The following is a 15,763-nucleotide window of genomic DNA, read 5'->3' as shown; positions in this document are numbered from 1 at the left end:
CCTAAATACAAAACAGTGAGTGAGCACTGTCACCCCCAGGACAGAAAACGTGTTCCTGGCAGGTCACCTAAAAAAAGTCTGAAAAAAGGAAAATAATGCAGCCCTATCTAAGGACTAGTAAGGTGCAGTATGTTGATCAAATCTGTAGATTATTAAATGTATTATTTCTCTGATATGATTTGGTAAATTAAGAGTTCTTACACAAAAGTGGAAGCTTCAACTCAACAACAGAAATTTATTGGTAAATAGTATGAAGGTCTAAAACTAACAAAAGCAATCTATCTAGTTACATAAAAGAAACATTATTAAGTGAACTCTACCATATTACAAAACAGTGAGACAGAAAAGACATAAGACAAACATTTACCTGTAGATATAAGTACAAGGGGTATATTTCATAATTACCATGCAACTCTGCCTGAGGGCCCCATTCTGGTAACTGGTGTTCCAAAGACTTCTCCATCTAGTGTGTATTGTTATAGGCCTCTCCTACATTAGTTTCCATGGAGTAGCTCTGATTGGTGGGAAAATCTATTCCCTTTCATAATTGGCCAATTCCAAATCCCCTCTATTTAGCATACACTTTAGCAAATCTTAGCAAACCCTTTTTGGAAATTAGGTATGTGTCAAGGTCCTACCTTTTTACCAGAGGTTATGTTACTCCATGTGCTGGCATCCATCTTGGATTTCTGAAGAGCATGGTGGGAATCTTTTATGCCTTCAGGTCTCTGAGGTCCATCCCCCAGAGGGGTGTGGCTGATGACATATAAGCCTGTGTTCCGCACATGCTCTTTGCACTTGTGTCTTGTGTCTTGGTGTTGCTGTTACTCTGTTCTGACTCTCGTGACTCTCCTGGAATCTGACTCGGCTTGTGACCTGACCATTCTTTGTGTTCTCCTTTGATCTGACCCTCCGTTGCTGAACCCGGCTCGTGACCTGTGATTCTCGTCTGCTGTCCTGTACCATTTTGTCTCGTTGTTGTTGACCCGGCCTGTCCGACTACTCTTTTGTCTTTACCACTAGCTACACGCCATTGGCAGCGGCCATTACCGCAGCTGGGGTGCCTCGGGGGCCGCGACCTGGTTCCTGGCTGCGTCAAGTCCATCCCCACCATCAGGGGCCCTGGTGAAGGGCAGCCTGGGACTTAGACTCCGCGCCCTGAGGGACTTTGGTCTGTGGGTGGTGGTTGTCGTCAGCCTGTGCGTTACATTGTTATTAGGCCTGCCTGTCCGTTTCCCAGCTCCTGCCCTGACAGTATGCCAGTTCATGACATTTCCTTGGAAATTAAGTATTCATGAAAGGCTGGTCACCTTCGTTGCATAACTAAATGAGTGATCCTTTAAAGTGGATATTGTGAAGCCAACAGGTTTGGGTCCCATTGTTAGATAAACTAACTCTGGCACCAAACCGTCTAAAAGAGGATTCTCAGCAAAGGATTGTTGAGCCTTCTAGCCCATAGTCGTAATTAATAGAATGTCCCCTCTGGCAACTTAAACCATTCCTAACTATCTGTAGAACAGGTATTTATGATAAGACATATTAAACCACCGCAGTGACAACTCTAACTGACATATATTTATTATTACAATATTATTTACAGTTTTTAATGGAGATTTCAAGCAAACTAATATTTAAACTAATATTTAAATTGTTTTTATGGTTTTACATCAGTGCAAATGGCTTAAAAAAAGCTTACATGAGAAGAAACAATCAGAAGTAGAATCTGAGGCGTGTTTACCGTGACGTTTTCCTTTTTAATATAATAGCCAGTATTTTATATAACTGTATATCTTATATTTTGGAATTCCTATCACCTTTTTGTGAGTTCTTACCTTCTATTAACATAATCACTTTTGGCAAAAAGCAAAGGTTTTGATAGATGATCACCATGTAGTAGATCTCATGAATTTCCAATGCATCTTTATAACATAAAACATATGCCTAAGTAAAGCAATTGTAATTCCTGTTAAGGCCTTGTCTTAATATTGTAAATATTGTACAGTATTTCTCAGTGAAATTTACTAATACTCATTTTACAACATTTTGAGAAATTGATATCATTCATAGTATATAAGTAAACAATAATGTTTTTGTTACTATTCATTTTTCTAGGCACCATGGCTCAGCATGCTTTTCATCCAAGATCACAATTGAATTTGGTTGAAAAAACACATAATTATGCAGCTTGCTAAATATTTTCAACTACTGTATAATCTATTAATTTTAATAAAAGCATTAGCCAATTTAGTTGTATACTCTATATATACTTACACATTTTGCTTTTTGGAAATTAAAATTAATTTTTGTTAGTAATAGTCAGAGTTAGTGAAAACCAGATATTATTGAAAGGGATCATCTAAGGGTGATGGTAAGCTGGATTCTACAAAAGTGCACTTAACAAAAGGTTTAATTACTAAATAAAGTTAGTTATTTGTTATAACTGCTTTCATTTTCTGCAATGACAGCTAATGAGGGTTAAAAATAACAGCTCCATGGTTGAAAATAATGAACATTATCACAAATCATGTACATCATGCATTATGACCTACTAAATTAAAATCAATGCTTACAGTCAGTTTGTTAAGTGAAAATGACTGGAAATGCTGTAAGCTAAACTTCCAACCCATTGAGGCTCATTTCACACTAGTGCTGGTAGAATCCGCTGCGGGACCCATTCTTTTGTTTTTTAACAGTTGGCGGGACCCATTCTTCATTGCACAGCTGAAACCACCTGCACACAAAATGCAGGACCAGTGGGCGGGTGCTATTAATGGTACACCGCCCGCACTTGAAATCGCACTGGCACTGGGAAACTCGCTCTAGTACAGTTCTCAATGTAGGCTTCGATATCTAGAAAAGTGCAGGGACCTTCTCCCGTCGTTTTTTAAAAATGAATGGGCTGCCGTGCCGTGGGCCGCAAAAAGGCACTACTGTGAACTGAGCCTTAGCTACATTTCTTCAGATAATTTTTAACGTTTTGGTTTCGCAAATGTTAGCAAAGAATGTAATGCAAGGATTTGTTGGTAATTATCATTGAATGACTTAAAGTTAAAATATTAATAATATCTTGTCTTGCTTAAAACAGATAGTTATACAAATACATCATATAATAACCAATTGCATTTTGATCAAAGAAAATGCTTTTTAAAAAAAACATCAAACTGTATCAACACGTATGAAGTAATTTGTACATTCACAGTATTGCTGTACATTTTTTTAACTTTTTGTTTTTACGGTGGGATCATAACATGGAGTATTGAATATTCATTATGTTGCACGTTTAATATAACTGTATATATACATTACAATAATTCTAAAGAAATTGTTTAAAATATATTATATTCTCAATGCTGCATTTTTACAATTTGGCCTCCGAGCGGTGCTGTTTAACCAAGAATTGTACAAAACTTGAGAGCTGCTACTGTTTTTTATGCTATTGCACACTGCATGTCTGCAAGAAAAGACACAGCCATTTTCTGGATCCCATGTAGACAAAAAACAAAGCATTTTCTGGTATTTACTTGGACAGAGGACTATACTACCTCATTTTTTAACAGGATTATATTTTCCAAAAGGACTTTGGAGAAGATTTAATGCTGAAAATGCCTGAATTGAAAGAATATTTGCAGATAAACAAAGGAATCAGATGGCAAGTAATATTTCCATTCTTATTCTCCTGGCTGTATCATTCAGTCTCTGGTCAGATTCATTATTCCATTTTAGAAGAATTGAGGAAAGACTCTGTTGTAGCAAATATTGCAGATGATCTTGGATTAGACATTAACAATCTTTCATCAAGAAAACTGCAGATTGTGTCTCATATTTCAGAGAAATATTTTTATGTGAACCTAGGTAATGGCAATCTGTATGTAAGGGACAGGATAGACAGAGAGACATTATGTAGGAAAGCAGTTACCTGCTCCTTAAAATTTGATGCAATGGTTGAGAATCCCTTCTATTTTTTCAATATTATTATACAAATTCAGGATATAAATGATAATGCTCCAGTGTTTTTTCATGACACCATTACTGTGGAAATTGTTGAGCTTACATTACCAGGAGCCAGATTTGCTTTACAGAGTGCAGAAGATCCTGATATTGGTATTAATTCTATACAGACATACAAGCTCAGTGATAATCAATATTTTACACTAATTGAGACAAAAAGAGAAGATGGGAGTACATTTCCAGAACTTTTATTAGAGAAAACTTTAGACAGAGAGACACAAAGTAATCATGAATTGATTCTAACAGCATTAGATGGGGGAAATCCTCTTAGATCTGGCACAGCCCTAATCAAAATACTTATTGTTGATGCCAATGACAATGTTCCTATATTTACACAAAATGTGTATAAAGTCAGTGTCAATGAAAATACTCCTGTCAACTCAACTGTAATTATAGTGGAAGCAACAGACAAAGATGAAGGCACCAATGCACAAGTCACATACTCATTTAGTAAAAGCTCAGAAAGCATTCATCATACAGGTATGTTTAGCATCAATTCAACCAATGGAGAAATTAAAACAAACAAACAATTTGACTTTGAGGAAGTGATTGATTATGAACTGTCTGTACAAGCTAAAGATGGAGGAGGCCTTGTTGCCCATGCCAAAGTACTAATAGAAATTATAGACGACAATGATAATGCTCCTGAGATAATCATTACCGCATTATCCTCCTCTATTCCTGAAGATTCTGAGCCCGGAACAGTGGTTGCTGTAATCAGGGTCCATGATCAAGATTCTGGGGAAAACGGGGAAGTTGACTGTCAGATTACAGAGAAGGTACCTTTTGAGTTAATTCTGTCAACTAACAGATTTTATAAGATAGTCACTACAAAATCTATGGATAGAGAAACAATATCAAGCTACAACATATCTATTGATGCTACTGACAGAGGATCTCCTCCACTTTCCAGCACGAGAACCATCACATTGGAGATATCAGATACTAATGATAATCCGCCCTTATTTATGAAATCTACTTATGTTACCTATGTATCAGAAAACAATTTACCAGGAGCCTCAATATACAGTGTAAAAGCTTCAGATCCGGATGCTGGAGACAATGCTAAAATAACGTATTCACTTTTTAATACAAAAACAGAATCTATCCCAGTGTCCACTCATCTGTCCATTAATATAGATAGTGGAATTCTTTATGCACAAAGGTCATTTGATTATGAACACAACAAAGAATTTATATTACAAGTTACTGCTAGAGATAATGGGTCACCATCGTTGACCAGCAATACCACATTGCTTATCCGAATAGTAGACCAAAATGACAATGCACCAAAAATCCTATACCCTTCACCAGAAAATGGGTTAGCTATTTTCGAGATGGTCCCTTTTTCCTCTGAGCCTGGGTCTTTAATAACAAAAGTGGTTGCAGTGGACGAAGACTCTGGACACAATGCTTGGCTGTCTTATCATTTCATACAAGTCTCAGAACCATTTTACTTCACCATTAATGAGCATACTGGAGAAATCAGGACATCCCGGGTCTTTCAAGGAAAGGATATACTGAATTATAAAGCTGTGGTGATGGTAAAGGACAATGGAGTCCCCTCTCTCTCAGCTACTACCACCTTAAATCTTGTTATTGGAGACAGTTTTCAGCAAGTGGTTCCTAAAATGAATAGTCACACTAATGATGGAAATTCTGATTCAAATCTGCAACTATACTTAGTGGTTGCTTTAGCATTGATTTCCTTGTTATTTGTTGTAACTATTATGGTGTTTATAATTTCAAAGTGCAGAGCTTCAAAATCCCCAACAACATCTTTTAGTACAAGTTTGTATCCTCCCATGGATCCCAGAGTGCTGTCTATGTATAGTGATGGCACATTATCACTCCCCTACCCATATAACTTCTGTGTGACTTTGGATTCAGCAGACAATGACTTTACTTATGTTCCACCAAATCAAAATGTCCCTGTGGAAAATTTAATTGACACTGATGATTCAGGACTTGGCAGTGAAAATGTAAAAGGACCATTACCCACCAAAAGTATTGAACAGGTGAGTTTTTTTTTCTATCAATCATTTTTCAATACTGAACTTTTGCCTTTAAAAATTGGCTGCTGCTGACAATTTCACTATGTTATGCATCAGATTTTGGTATGCCACAACAAACATTTCTATGTAAATACCACATCACATAACATTTGTTACATTGTTCCTTACACTTTTTTGTTTGCCAATGTTTTATAATTAATATATCATTTTCTGCAAGCTCAAGTACCTTCTGTAACAGGGCAGGAGTACAAATAAAGACTATTTTAACATAGGAATAGCAAATTCTACTGTCTGGATAGGTAGCCAATCAACAGACTTGTTGGAAATGTTGGTAATACAGGGTAGGTGATATTTTTGAAATACCAGAAAGACAAATGGCTCTTCATATAACCAAAATCAACAAGTGTTTCTTGTAGCAGCTTCCCTAAGAACTTTAACATTTCTAGCTTAGAAGTGCCCCTATAATTTTTAATGGTGACCCTGACAATTTTATTTTTCTCTTTGGCATTCTTGTTTTTTCACAGCACTGAAAGCAGGCACCTGAGAATGTAAACTCAATTTGAATGGAACTATTGCAAAGAAGTGGTTAAATCATCTAATAAAATTGATTTAAAATTGTCCATGTAGTTTAATCCTTAGGCCACAAAATGAGTAAGCCCAGCTCTCTGCTGCTTCCATACATACAGGATGTATTGTCATTATTATATAATATATCTAGGTAGCTAGTTCTAAGATTATACTGAACCCTTTGCTGTCAGCTTCTCCACCCACAAGCTCATATTTTCTAGGCGTTTTCCTTGTGCAGCTAAACTCTGTGGTTTTACAGTGGTTCCCTCAGGGGAAGTTCAACTTACTATTAATATTCTTTATACAAGAGAAATCATGTTCTTTGCTTGATATCACTATTTGGTTTATGTTCCTAGTAATTTATACTTTCTGTTGCATATCCAGTTTTGTATTGCAGTTACACCTTCTCTTAAATACTCTCTTAGTGTCAGTTTTTAAATTGCTGGACATTATTTGTTCTAAGAATAATTGACTATAGCTTACTATTAACATTACTGTTTTTATGTAAGTAACAGCTGCTTTAGATTATGTTAAAAGTGCTATGTGTATGATATTACATCTGTATACTTTTTGCATTATTAATAAGTTATATTTGTATAACCATTAATATTTGGTCATGTTTTTGCATATGACTTTATTTTCTTAAAGAGTAACTCAACTTGTTTTAAGAAAAAAAATAAAACAATCCCCTGTGGGTAATCAGTGTACATTGCAAGGATTTTAACAAACTTTGTTATAGCTTCCTATGTGTTAATGCTCTGAAATACCTGTTTATTTGACCATTTATTTATTGCAGGTACTTATATAGCACTGTCAATTTACGCAGCGCTTTACATATATATATTGTACATTCACATCAGTCCCTAACCCTCAAGGGAAGTTCAATCTAAGGTCCCTAACTCACATTCATACATACACATACTAGGGACAATTTAGGCAGGATGCAACTAACCTACTGGCATGTCTTTGGAATGTGTGAGGAAACTGGCGCACCCGGAGGAGACCCACGCTGGTACAGAGAGAACATGCAAACTCCAGACAGGTGGTGCCATAGTTGGGATTTGAACCAACTACCATAGTACTGCCAGGTGGAAGTGCTAATCATTTATCCACTATGCTGGTGACCATGTCTTATACTGGGATTTTGAAATGGATATGTGTTCAATAAAAGCAGCTGTTGCTCTGTCAGTGTTCTGATAAGAAAAGTTGAAGTGTCTGCATCCCTTTAGAGGTAATTAATGTTTAGGGATCATCTCACCAAAAATGACATTTCTGTTGCAGAGGGTGACTAAAATCAGACTTGTATCTGGGAAAATCAGGAAACCAATCACACAAGTAGGAAATTATATTTTTGAAAGCATTCTGCACACCAGTGGTGTGCAGAAAGCCTCCAGGCCCCCAAACTAAATTGAATTTTACAGGAAATTATGGTGATGCAGATTAAAATAGAAAGGTGGTTTTTAATAACACTAATTTGCAATATGGCTTGTGTACCAATTGTATGTACTATATCTTTTTTTTTATTTGCTATATTTTTCCATGAAAATGTAGTTGCCTTTTAAAGCCTTTTAGGTGATTGCATTTACACTGGTTTTGTGTAGAGTTCCACTCTACACAGGGTTAAAACTTTAAAACAGGAAGAGTTAAAACCTTTTCTCAGATTTTCATGACTGTCTCAGTCTCATTGGAGGATTTTCCTTTGCTTAATGTCAGAGTTGCAGCTATCACCAAGTTGGGAAATTTCTCTATTTGGGATCATGCAGCAATAAAAACAGATTTTCAATAAAGTGTGGAATCACTAATTATGTTTTACGGTTAATTTAAAAAAATGTATTCAGTGCTGATAATATTATCAAGTTATGAAGGGTTTCCGTGAATCCACATGCAATAACTCCTTTATATATCAATGACACTCTCTTTATCCACTTTGCACATTTGAGTACACAAATACACAAGATGAAAAATGGTTAAATTCTGAAACTGGACTGTCAAAGCCCTTCACTGTTATATCATATTCAGAAATGTGGACTGCGTGTAATATTGTATTAAACATCAATTTATGCTTTTTAAATAACTTAAAAAAAACCTCAGTATAGTGTATACAATATTAGAACAAAAACTTGTTTTTGTGAGAAAGGGTTAGACCATCTGATTTATTTTTATTACTTGTTGTGGTCTAATTGGTTACAATCTCCATACTTCTCACTTTCACGTAATGTCAGCCACCAGGACAGGAAGTGTGTGTGTGTGGGGGGGGGGGTGACATTTCCCCAATATAGACCAAATTTCAAACCATACCATGGCATTGAATTGTAAAATAATGTATGCATAACATTAAAAATAATCTGAATGTTGACCAACATTGAATTTGGTTTACTTATAGTGTTGTACTGAAACAATGCCATATTTATATTTGTGCTTTTAATTTTTTTTATCCAATACAAACTGCATTTCAGGAGGTAGATTCTACATATAGGCTCAGTTGACAAAGCTAAAATACCAGGTTAACTAAACCTTTTTGTCAATAAACTGATAGTTATTTTCAGTCCAATAAAAGTTGAAAATTACAATCATGTGATTCAATTAGAGAGCAGTTTGCCTGTGTTAAAAACTTTGTGAATATGCCTATAGTAATTTTGATGCAGACTCAGCTGAACAGATTTTTAGAAGCGAAATATATCCTGAAAAATGCAGTTCCTAACTTTGGCCTCTGAGCGCCGCTATAAGACCATAAAGAAATTATTACAGCACTGGAAATCTTCTGGTATTCCTATACATTCTGCAGATCTGGAAGAAAACAACATGACCACTTTCTGGATTCTCTCTGCTCAGAATAGAAAATAATTGTTCTTTTGAAAAAAAAAACCATTTTTTTGTGGGAGATTTTCTCTTCTCTGGATTACAGAAGAATGGCTGAGATTAAACTGCATGCACAGACATACAAAGGATTTAAATGGCAAGTAATATTTTCTCTTTTATTTTTCTGGCTGTGTCATTCAGTATCAAGTCAGATACATTATTCCATTGCAGAAGAAATGAGAAAAGATTCTATTATATCAAATATTGCAGAAGATATAGGAATAGACTATAAACAGCTCTCAGTTAGAAATCTGCAGATTTTATCTGATGTTTCTCAAAAATATTTGCACATAGATGTAAACAATGGAAATCTCTATGTAAAAGAGAGGATAGACAGAGAGACACTGTGTGAGACTGCAAGTGCCTGCTTCCTCACATTTGACATAATGGTTGAGAATCCATTATATTTCTTTAGTGTCAGTATAGAAATTAAAGATATAAATGATAACAGTCCAATGTTTTTTCAAGATGTTATAATTCTAGAGATTATTGAAAATACATTACCTGGAGTAAGATTTGCCTTACAAACTGCAGAAGATGCAGACATTGGTATTAATTCAGTGCAAGCATACAAGCTCACTGATAATCAGCATTTTACATTAAGTGAAAAGACCAGACCAGATGGGAGTAAATTTCCAGAACTTGTTTTAGAAAAACCTTTAGATCGAGAGATACAAAGCATTTATGAATTGGTTCTTTATGCTCTGGATGGGGGAAATCCTGCTAGAACTGGCACAGTCTTAATTAAAGGAATTATTACAGATTCCAATGATAATGCTCCAATATTTACTCAAGAATTGTATAAAGTCAGCATCTATGAAAATGTTCCTATTAACTCAACTATAATTACAGTGGAGGCAACAGACAATGATGAAGGGACCAATGCACAGATCACATATTCATTTAGTAAAACCTCAGAAAGTATTCATCATACAGGTATATTTACCATCGACAATACAAATGGAGTCATTACAACAAACAAAGAAATTGATTTTGAGAAGATAAAGACCTATGAACTGTCTGTGCAGGCCAAAGATGGTGGAGGTCTTGTTGCACACTCTAAAGTATTAATAGAAATAATAGATGAGAATGACAATGCTCCTGAGATATCCGTCACTTCATTATCTTCTCCTATTCCTGAGGATTCTATACCTGGAACAGTGATTGCTGTCATAAGAGTGCATGACCGAGATTCTGGGGCAAATGGGGAAGTTAATTGTCAGATTACAGAGCAGATACCATTTGAACTAGCTATGTCATCTAATAGATTCTACAAAATAGTTACACGAAATGTCATGGACAGAGAAAATGTATCCAGATATAATATCACCGTTGTAGCTACTGACAGAGGATCTCCTCCACTTTCCAGAAGAAGAGCCATCACACTGGAAATATCAGATGTTAATGACAATCCACCACTGTTTATGAAATCCACTTATGTAGTTTATATACCAGAGAACAATATACCAGGTGCTTCAATTTACAGGGTTAAAGCTTTAGATCTTGATGCTGGGGACAATGCTAAAATAGTCTATGCAATGTCTAACACAAATACACAAGATCACCAAGTGTCTGCTTATGTGTCTATGAATAGGGAAACTGGAGTTCTCTATGCTCAGAGGTCTTTTGATTATGAGCAGCACAAAGACTTTCTAATACAGTTAACTGCTACAGATACTGGATCCCCATCTCTGAGCAGCAATGCTTCATTGCTCATTCGAATAGTAGACCAAAATGACAATGCACCAAAAATTTTGTACCCTTCATCTGAAAATAATTTAGATGTATTTGAGATAGTCCCATTTACATCTGAACAAGGTTCTTTAATAACAAAGGTGGTAGCAGTGGATGATGACTCTGGACATAATTCTTGGCTATCATATCAGTTCATGCAAGTCTCAGAACCATTTTACTTTATCATTAGTGAACATACTGGAGAAATCCGGACATCCCGTGTCTTTCAAGAAAAGAATGTATTGAATTACAAGGTTGTTGTCTTAGTGAAAGACAATGGAGTCCCGTGTCTATCGTCAACCGCCACCTTAAGTCTAGTTGTTGCTGATGATTTTCAGCGTGTCATTCCTAGAATTAATAATGAAATCAAAGATGAAGCTTCCAGTTCGAATCTCCATTTATACTTAGTTATTGGCTTAGCTCTTATTTCTTTGTTATTTATTGTAACTATCATTGTGCTTCTCATATCAAAATGCAAGGATTACAAATCCCCACCAAACTTGGGATCTTTAAGCACCAGTTTCTATCCTCCTGTTGATCCCAGAATGCTTTCAATGTATAGTGATGGAACATTATCACTTCCCTACCCATATAACTTTTGTGTGGCTTGGGATTCAGTAGATGGTGACTTTACTTATGTGCCACCAAATCAAAATGTCCCTGTGGAAAATTTAATTGATACCAGTGATTCGGGTCTCACAAATGAAAACCCAAAAGAACCATTGGCTACTAATAATGTTACCAAGGTAAGTCTCTTCCTGTACTATGAGTATTGTGTACTGTTTTTTTTATCATAAAGCATTGTCTGTATATTTTTATTAAGGTTGCTTTGTGAAGAGACATGTAAAACATACTTTCTACTTCAGGTAATCAGATTTGGGGTTTTTATGACTAACAAGTCTAATCAATTTCTAAATCAAGTCTAATATTTGATATTGTGTTTTAGTTTTGGTAACTGGAATTCATTTTTATTATACTTAGGAGCCCATTTAAGTATGAAAAATGTTTAACCTTATCACTCACCGAGGCAGGCAATTTAACCACATTGCCTCCATGATATGTTACAAATACAGGTATGTCTTGACATGTTTGCTGTATTTGACAGAATGTAAAAATATGTTCTGCTCTTTGCCCTAATCAATCACATGACACTTTAAAACTTGAATGTAATTTGCAAACTTGGATTTCACTATTATTTGTTTTCTGTTTCTGAAATTAAACTTATCTCAGACTTAGTCATAATACTAGAGCCTTCTATTTTTTTGTTTTCTGTAATGTGATTTTACATTTACAAATATGGCAACGATTGAAGTTCTGATGCTTTTACTGGCAATAACACTCCTATGACTAAAAGTTATATTTTCATTGCTAAAAACATATATTCTGTCTTTTCTATCCTCACTGCTGACACCACTTTGATTACAGTAGCAGGCTACTAGCTGGCCATCTGCTCATAAAAGTATTCTTGTATTCTTTCTAAACATTTCACTAAATCTAAAGTTCTATTCCAATCAATACTGGTTTCTAAAATCCAAAATGATAACCCTTGTGCTCATTATGTGCTAACCTAAAGCTAAAATTCAAAGCTATCCTTGTAACAACCTCACATTCTATGCTACATATTTTCTACCTTGTTCCATCTCTAACAACAATTGTCTTAATTAATATTTTAATATCATAACTATGTTTGTAAAATTAGAAGACTTATTTTAGAATTTGCTATGGCATCGGGAAGTTCCATCAACTTAATTTTGTTTTCCTTCTTCCAACAAGCACAATAAACTTTGGCCGGACATATATATTGTGGTTACTGCAGGCCAACTGGCAGAATTCTTCATTTTCCCATTTTCTTTTTTTTGCTGTAAACACAAGCCTAGTGTAGATAGAAGAGACTGTAATGTACTTCTTGACCATTATATAAGTATTTTCTTAGTAGACTTTACTACTAATCTTTGCACTTTAAATTGGGGCTTTAATTGTAGTGATAGTTTATACTGTAAGTAAACAGTATTTAACATTGTATTTTACTAAGTTATATACATTTTTTAATTATTTTTTAACATAAAAGACAATTCTACCGAGAATAAAACTAGCAAATGTGCACTGTTACTCTGCAATGTAACTAAAATGTTTTCAGCATGTTCATAAAATACATGATTACATATTCAGTATGGCATTTGTTTATACATAATACAGTACAAACAGTATATTAAAAGTATTCATAAACTGTATAAAAGTAATGATTTGTTCAGTGTTTCAATTCCCAGTTTGACTTCAATTAGCTGAAATGTTTTTGAAACTACTTGTATTATACTTAGACAATTAAACACAAGGTATCTTCTCTTACTTTCACAAAAAATATAAATAGTACACATAATGTGGAACATAAAAAGAGAATTAGCATGCAAAACATTGAACTATATAAAATGAAATGCTTTCATTATATTTATAGTTTAATAATAGTTGCAGTGTTCTTCTTCATGTTTAAAGAAACATTTGTTTTAATTTACAATGGGTATATGCCATACAAACTTGTGCAGAACTAGAGAGCAGCTATTTTTTTCCACAGTGTTACAGGTTTGCATTGTAGACAAAATACAGTATATCATCTGGCATTTGCCTGGACAGAGAAATAGAGTACAACATTTCTTTACTGGATTATAAAAAATCCAGGATTTTGGAGAAGATTTAAATACTGAAAAAGCCTGAGTTGCAAGAACTTTTACAAACAAAGGAATCAAATGGCAAATAATACTTCTTGTATTCTTGGCTGTGTCAGTCCCTGGTCAAACCCTATACTTCCTTTTAAATGAAACAAGAAAAGACTATGTTATAACAAATATTGCAAAAGATCTTGGATTACAAATGAACAAACTCTCATTTAGAAAACTGCTAATTGTGTTCCATGTTTCAGAGAATTAATATTATGTGAATCTAGGTAATGGAAATGGCTATGGGAAGGATATAATAGACAGAGAGACACTGGGGGAGATTTATTAAGCTGGGTAACTCAGAATCTCATGCACCTGTGCATGGTAGCCAATCAGCTTCTAACCTCAACTTGTTCAATTAAGCTTTAGCAATAAAACATGGGAGCTTATAGGTTTCCAGGCAGAAGTGCACAAGATTCTGCAAAAACCAGCTTTAATAAATAAACCCCACTGTGTGGGACAGTTAATACTTGCTTCTTTAATGCAATGGCTGAAAATATGTTCTTTGCTTTCATTATCAATATAGAAATTTAGAATATATATGATAATGATTTAGTGTGGTTTCACCATTACTGTACAAATTACTGATTGCATGTTACTAGTAGTCAGATCTGTGTTTCAAAGTTCAAAAGATCCAGATATTGCTATTAATTACATATAGAAATACAGTATAAGCTCTGTAATAGGTATTATTATACACTGCATAAGATGAGCATAAAAGATGGTGGAATTACATACTGTCTAAGATGAGCATAAAGGATGGTGATATTTTTCCAGAACTTGATTTGGAAAATACTTTGTCATAACAGAGTTCTAAAGCTTTAAATAGAGACACAAAATATTCATGAATTATTTCTTACAGCATTGAGTGGAGGAAATCCTGTTAGGTCTGGAGCACTATTAATTAAAGCAGATACAGTATGGCTGATTCCAATGACTATGTCCCTATATTTGCACAAAATGTGTATAAAATCAGTGTCAATGAAAAATGCTAATAACACAACTATAATTACAATAAGTACAGTAGAGACCAAGATGAAGGCACAAATCACATATTCATTTAGTAAAACATCCTAAAACATACATCATACAGGTATTGTATTTATACATTTTATTGTATTTTAATACTGTGTAACAGAGCAATGTACAATTTGCAGCCCAGAGGTTAAACAGCTATTAACCACAATGCAACAGCAGAAATTAAAAGAGAGATATAAAAACATGTACAGTGTACAGTATATATACAAAATATAAGTAAAAGACAGAATAACATGGAATGCCTCATGTGTAATGTAAGAAAGGCGGGAAGGAATCATACAAGTAAGCTTAGCATCAAGTCCGCAAATGGAGAAATAAAAAAATAGGGATTTTGGTTTGAAAAGATAAAACATTCTAAACGATTTGTACATGCCAAAGATGTAGGAGGCTTTGTTTCTCATGCCAAGATGCTAATAATAGATATAATATTAATAGAGATAGATCACAACTCTAATGCTCCTGAGATAATCATTACCTCTTTATCATTATCTTCTTCTTTTCCAGAGGTTCTGAACCTGTAACAGTGATAGCTGTAATAAGGGACCATGATCTAGATTTGGGGGAAAATGGGGAAGTTGACTGTTGGATCACAGAGAGGGTACCTTTTGAGTTAATTTTGTCATCCGAGAGAATCTATAAGATTGTTACCACAAAAACTGGAACCTTACTGGACCTCTTGGAGCATTGATCCAAGTACTGATCCAAAACTCATCCGATGACACTCCCAAAACTTGTTGGTAAAGAAAAAATATCTAGCAATAACATAACTATTGTATATACTGGCATAGAATCTCCTCCACTTTCCAGAAGAAGAACCATTAGATCAGAGAT

General features: G+C 34.7%; 1 protein-coding gene across 4 annotated transcripts in view; it reads left to right on the top strand.

Moving 5' to 3' along the window:
* Positions 1–15,763, top strand: part of LOC149474329 (protocadherin gamma-A3-like) — a 440,639-nt gene that overhangs the window by 14,740 nt on the left and 410,136 nt on the right. Inside the window, exon 1 of one of the 4 annotated variants that reach the window (XM_089657991.1) lies at positions 3,498–6,026. The exons of 2 other annotated variants lie outside the window; for them this stretch is intronic. In XM_089657991.1, coding sequence (XP_089514117.1) covers positions 3,594–6,026 — 2,433 coding nt within the window. In that variant the 5' untranslated portion in view covers positions 3,498–3,593. Of the gene's footprint in view, positions 1–3,497; positions 6,027–9,391; positions 11,930–15,763 lie in introns of those variants that run through there. One more of the 4 variants, XM_089658450.1, reaches the window with a different exon arrangement.

The sequence above is a fragment of the Staurois parvus genome, unplaced genomic scaffold (genome assembly GCF_062004578.1).
Source record: "Staurois parvus isolate SC_StPar_1 unplaced genomic scaffold, SC_StPar_1.0 ptg000006l, whole genome shotgun sequence".
NCBI lineage: Eukaryota > Metazoa > Chordata > Amphibia > Anura > Ranidae > Staurois > Staurois parvus.
This window is presented reverse-complemented; position numbering and strand designations above follow the sequence as displayed.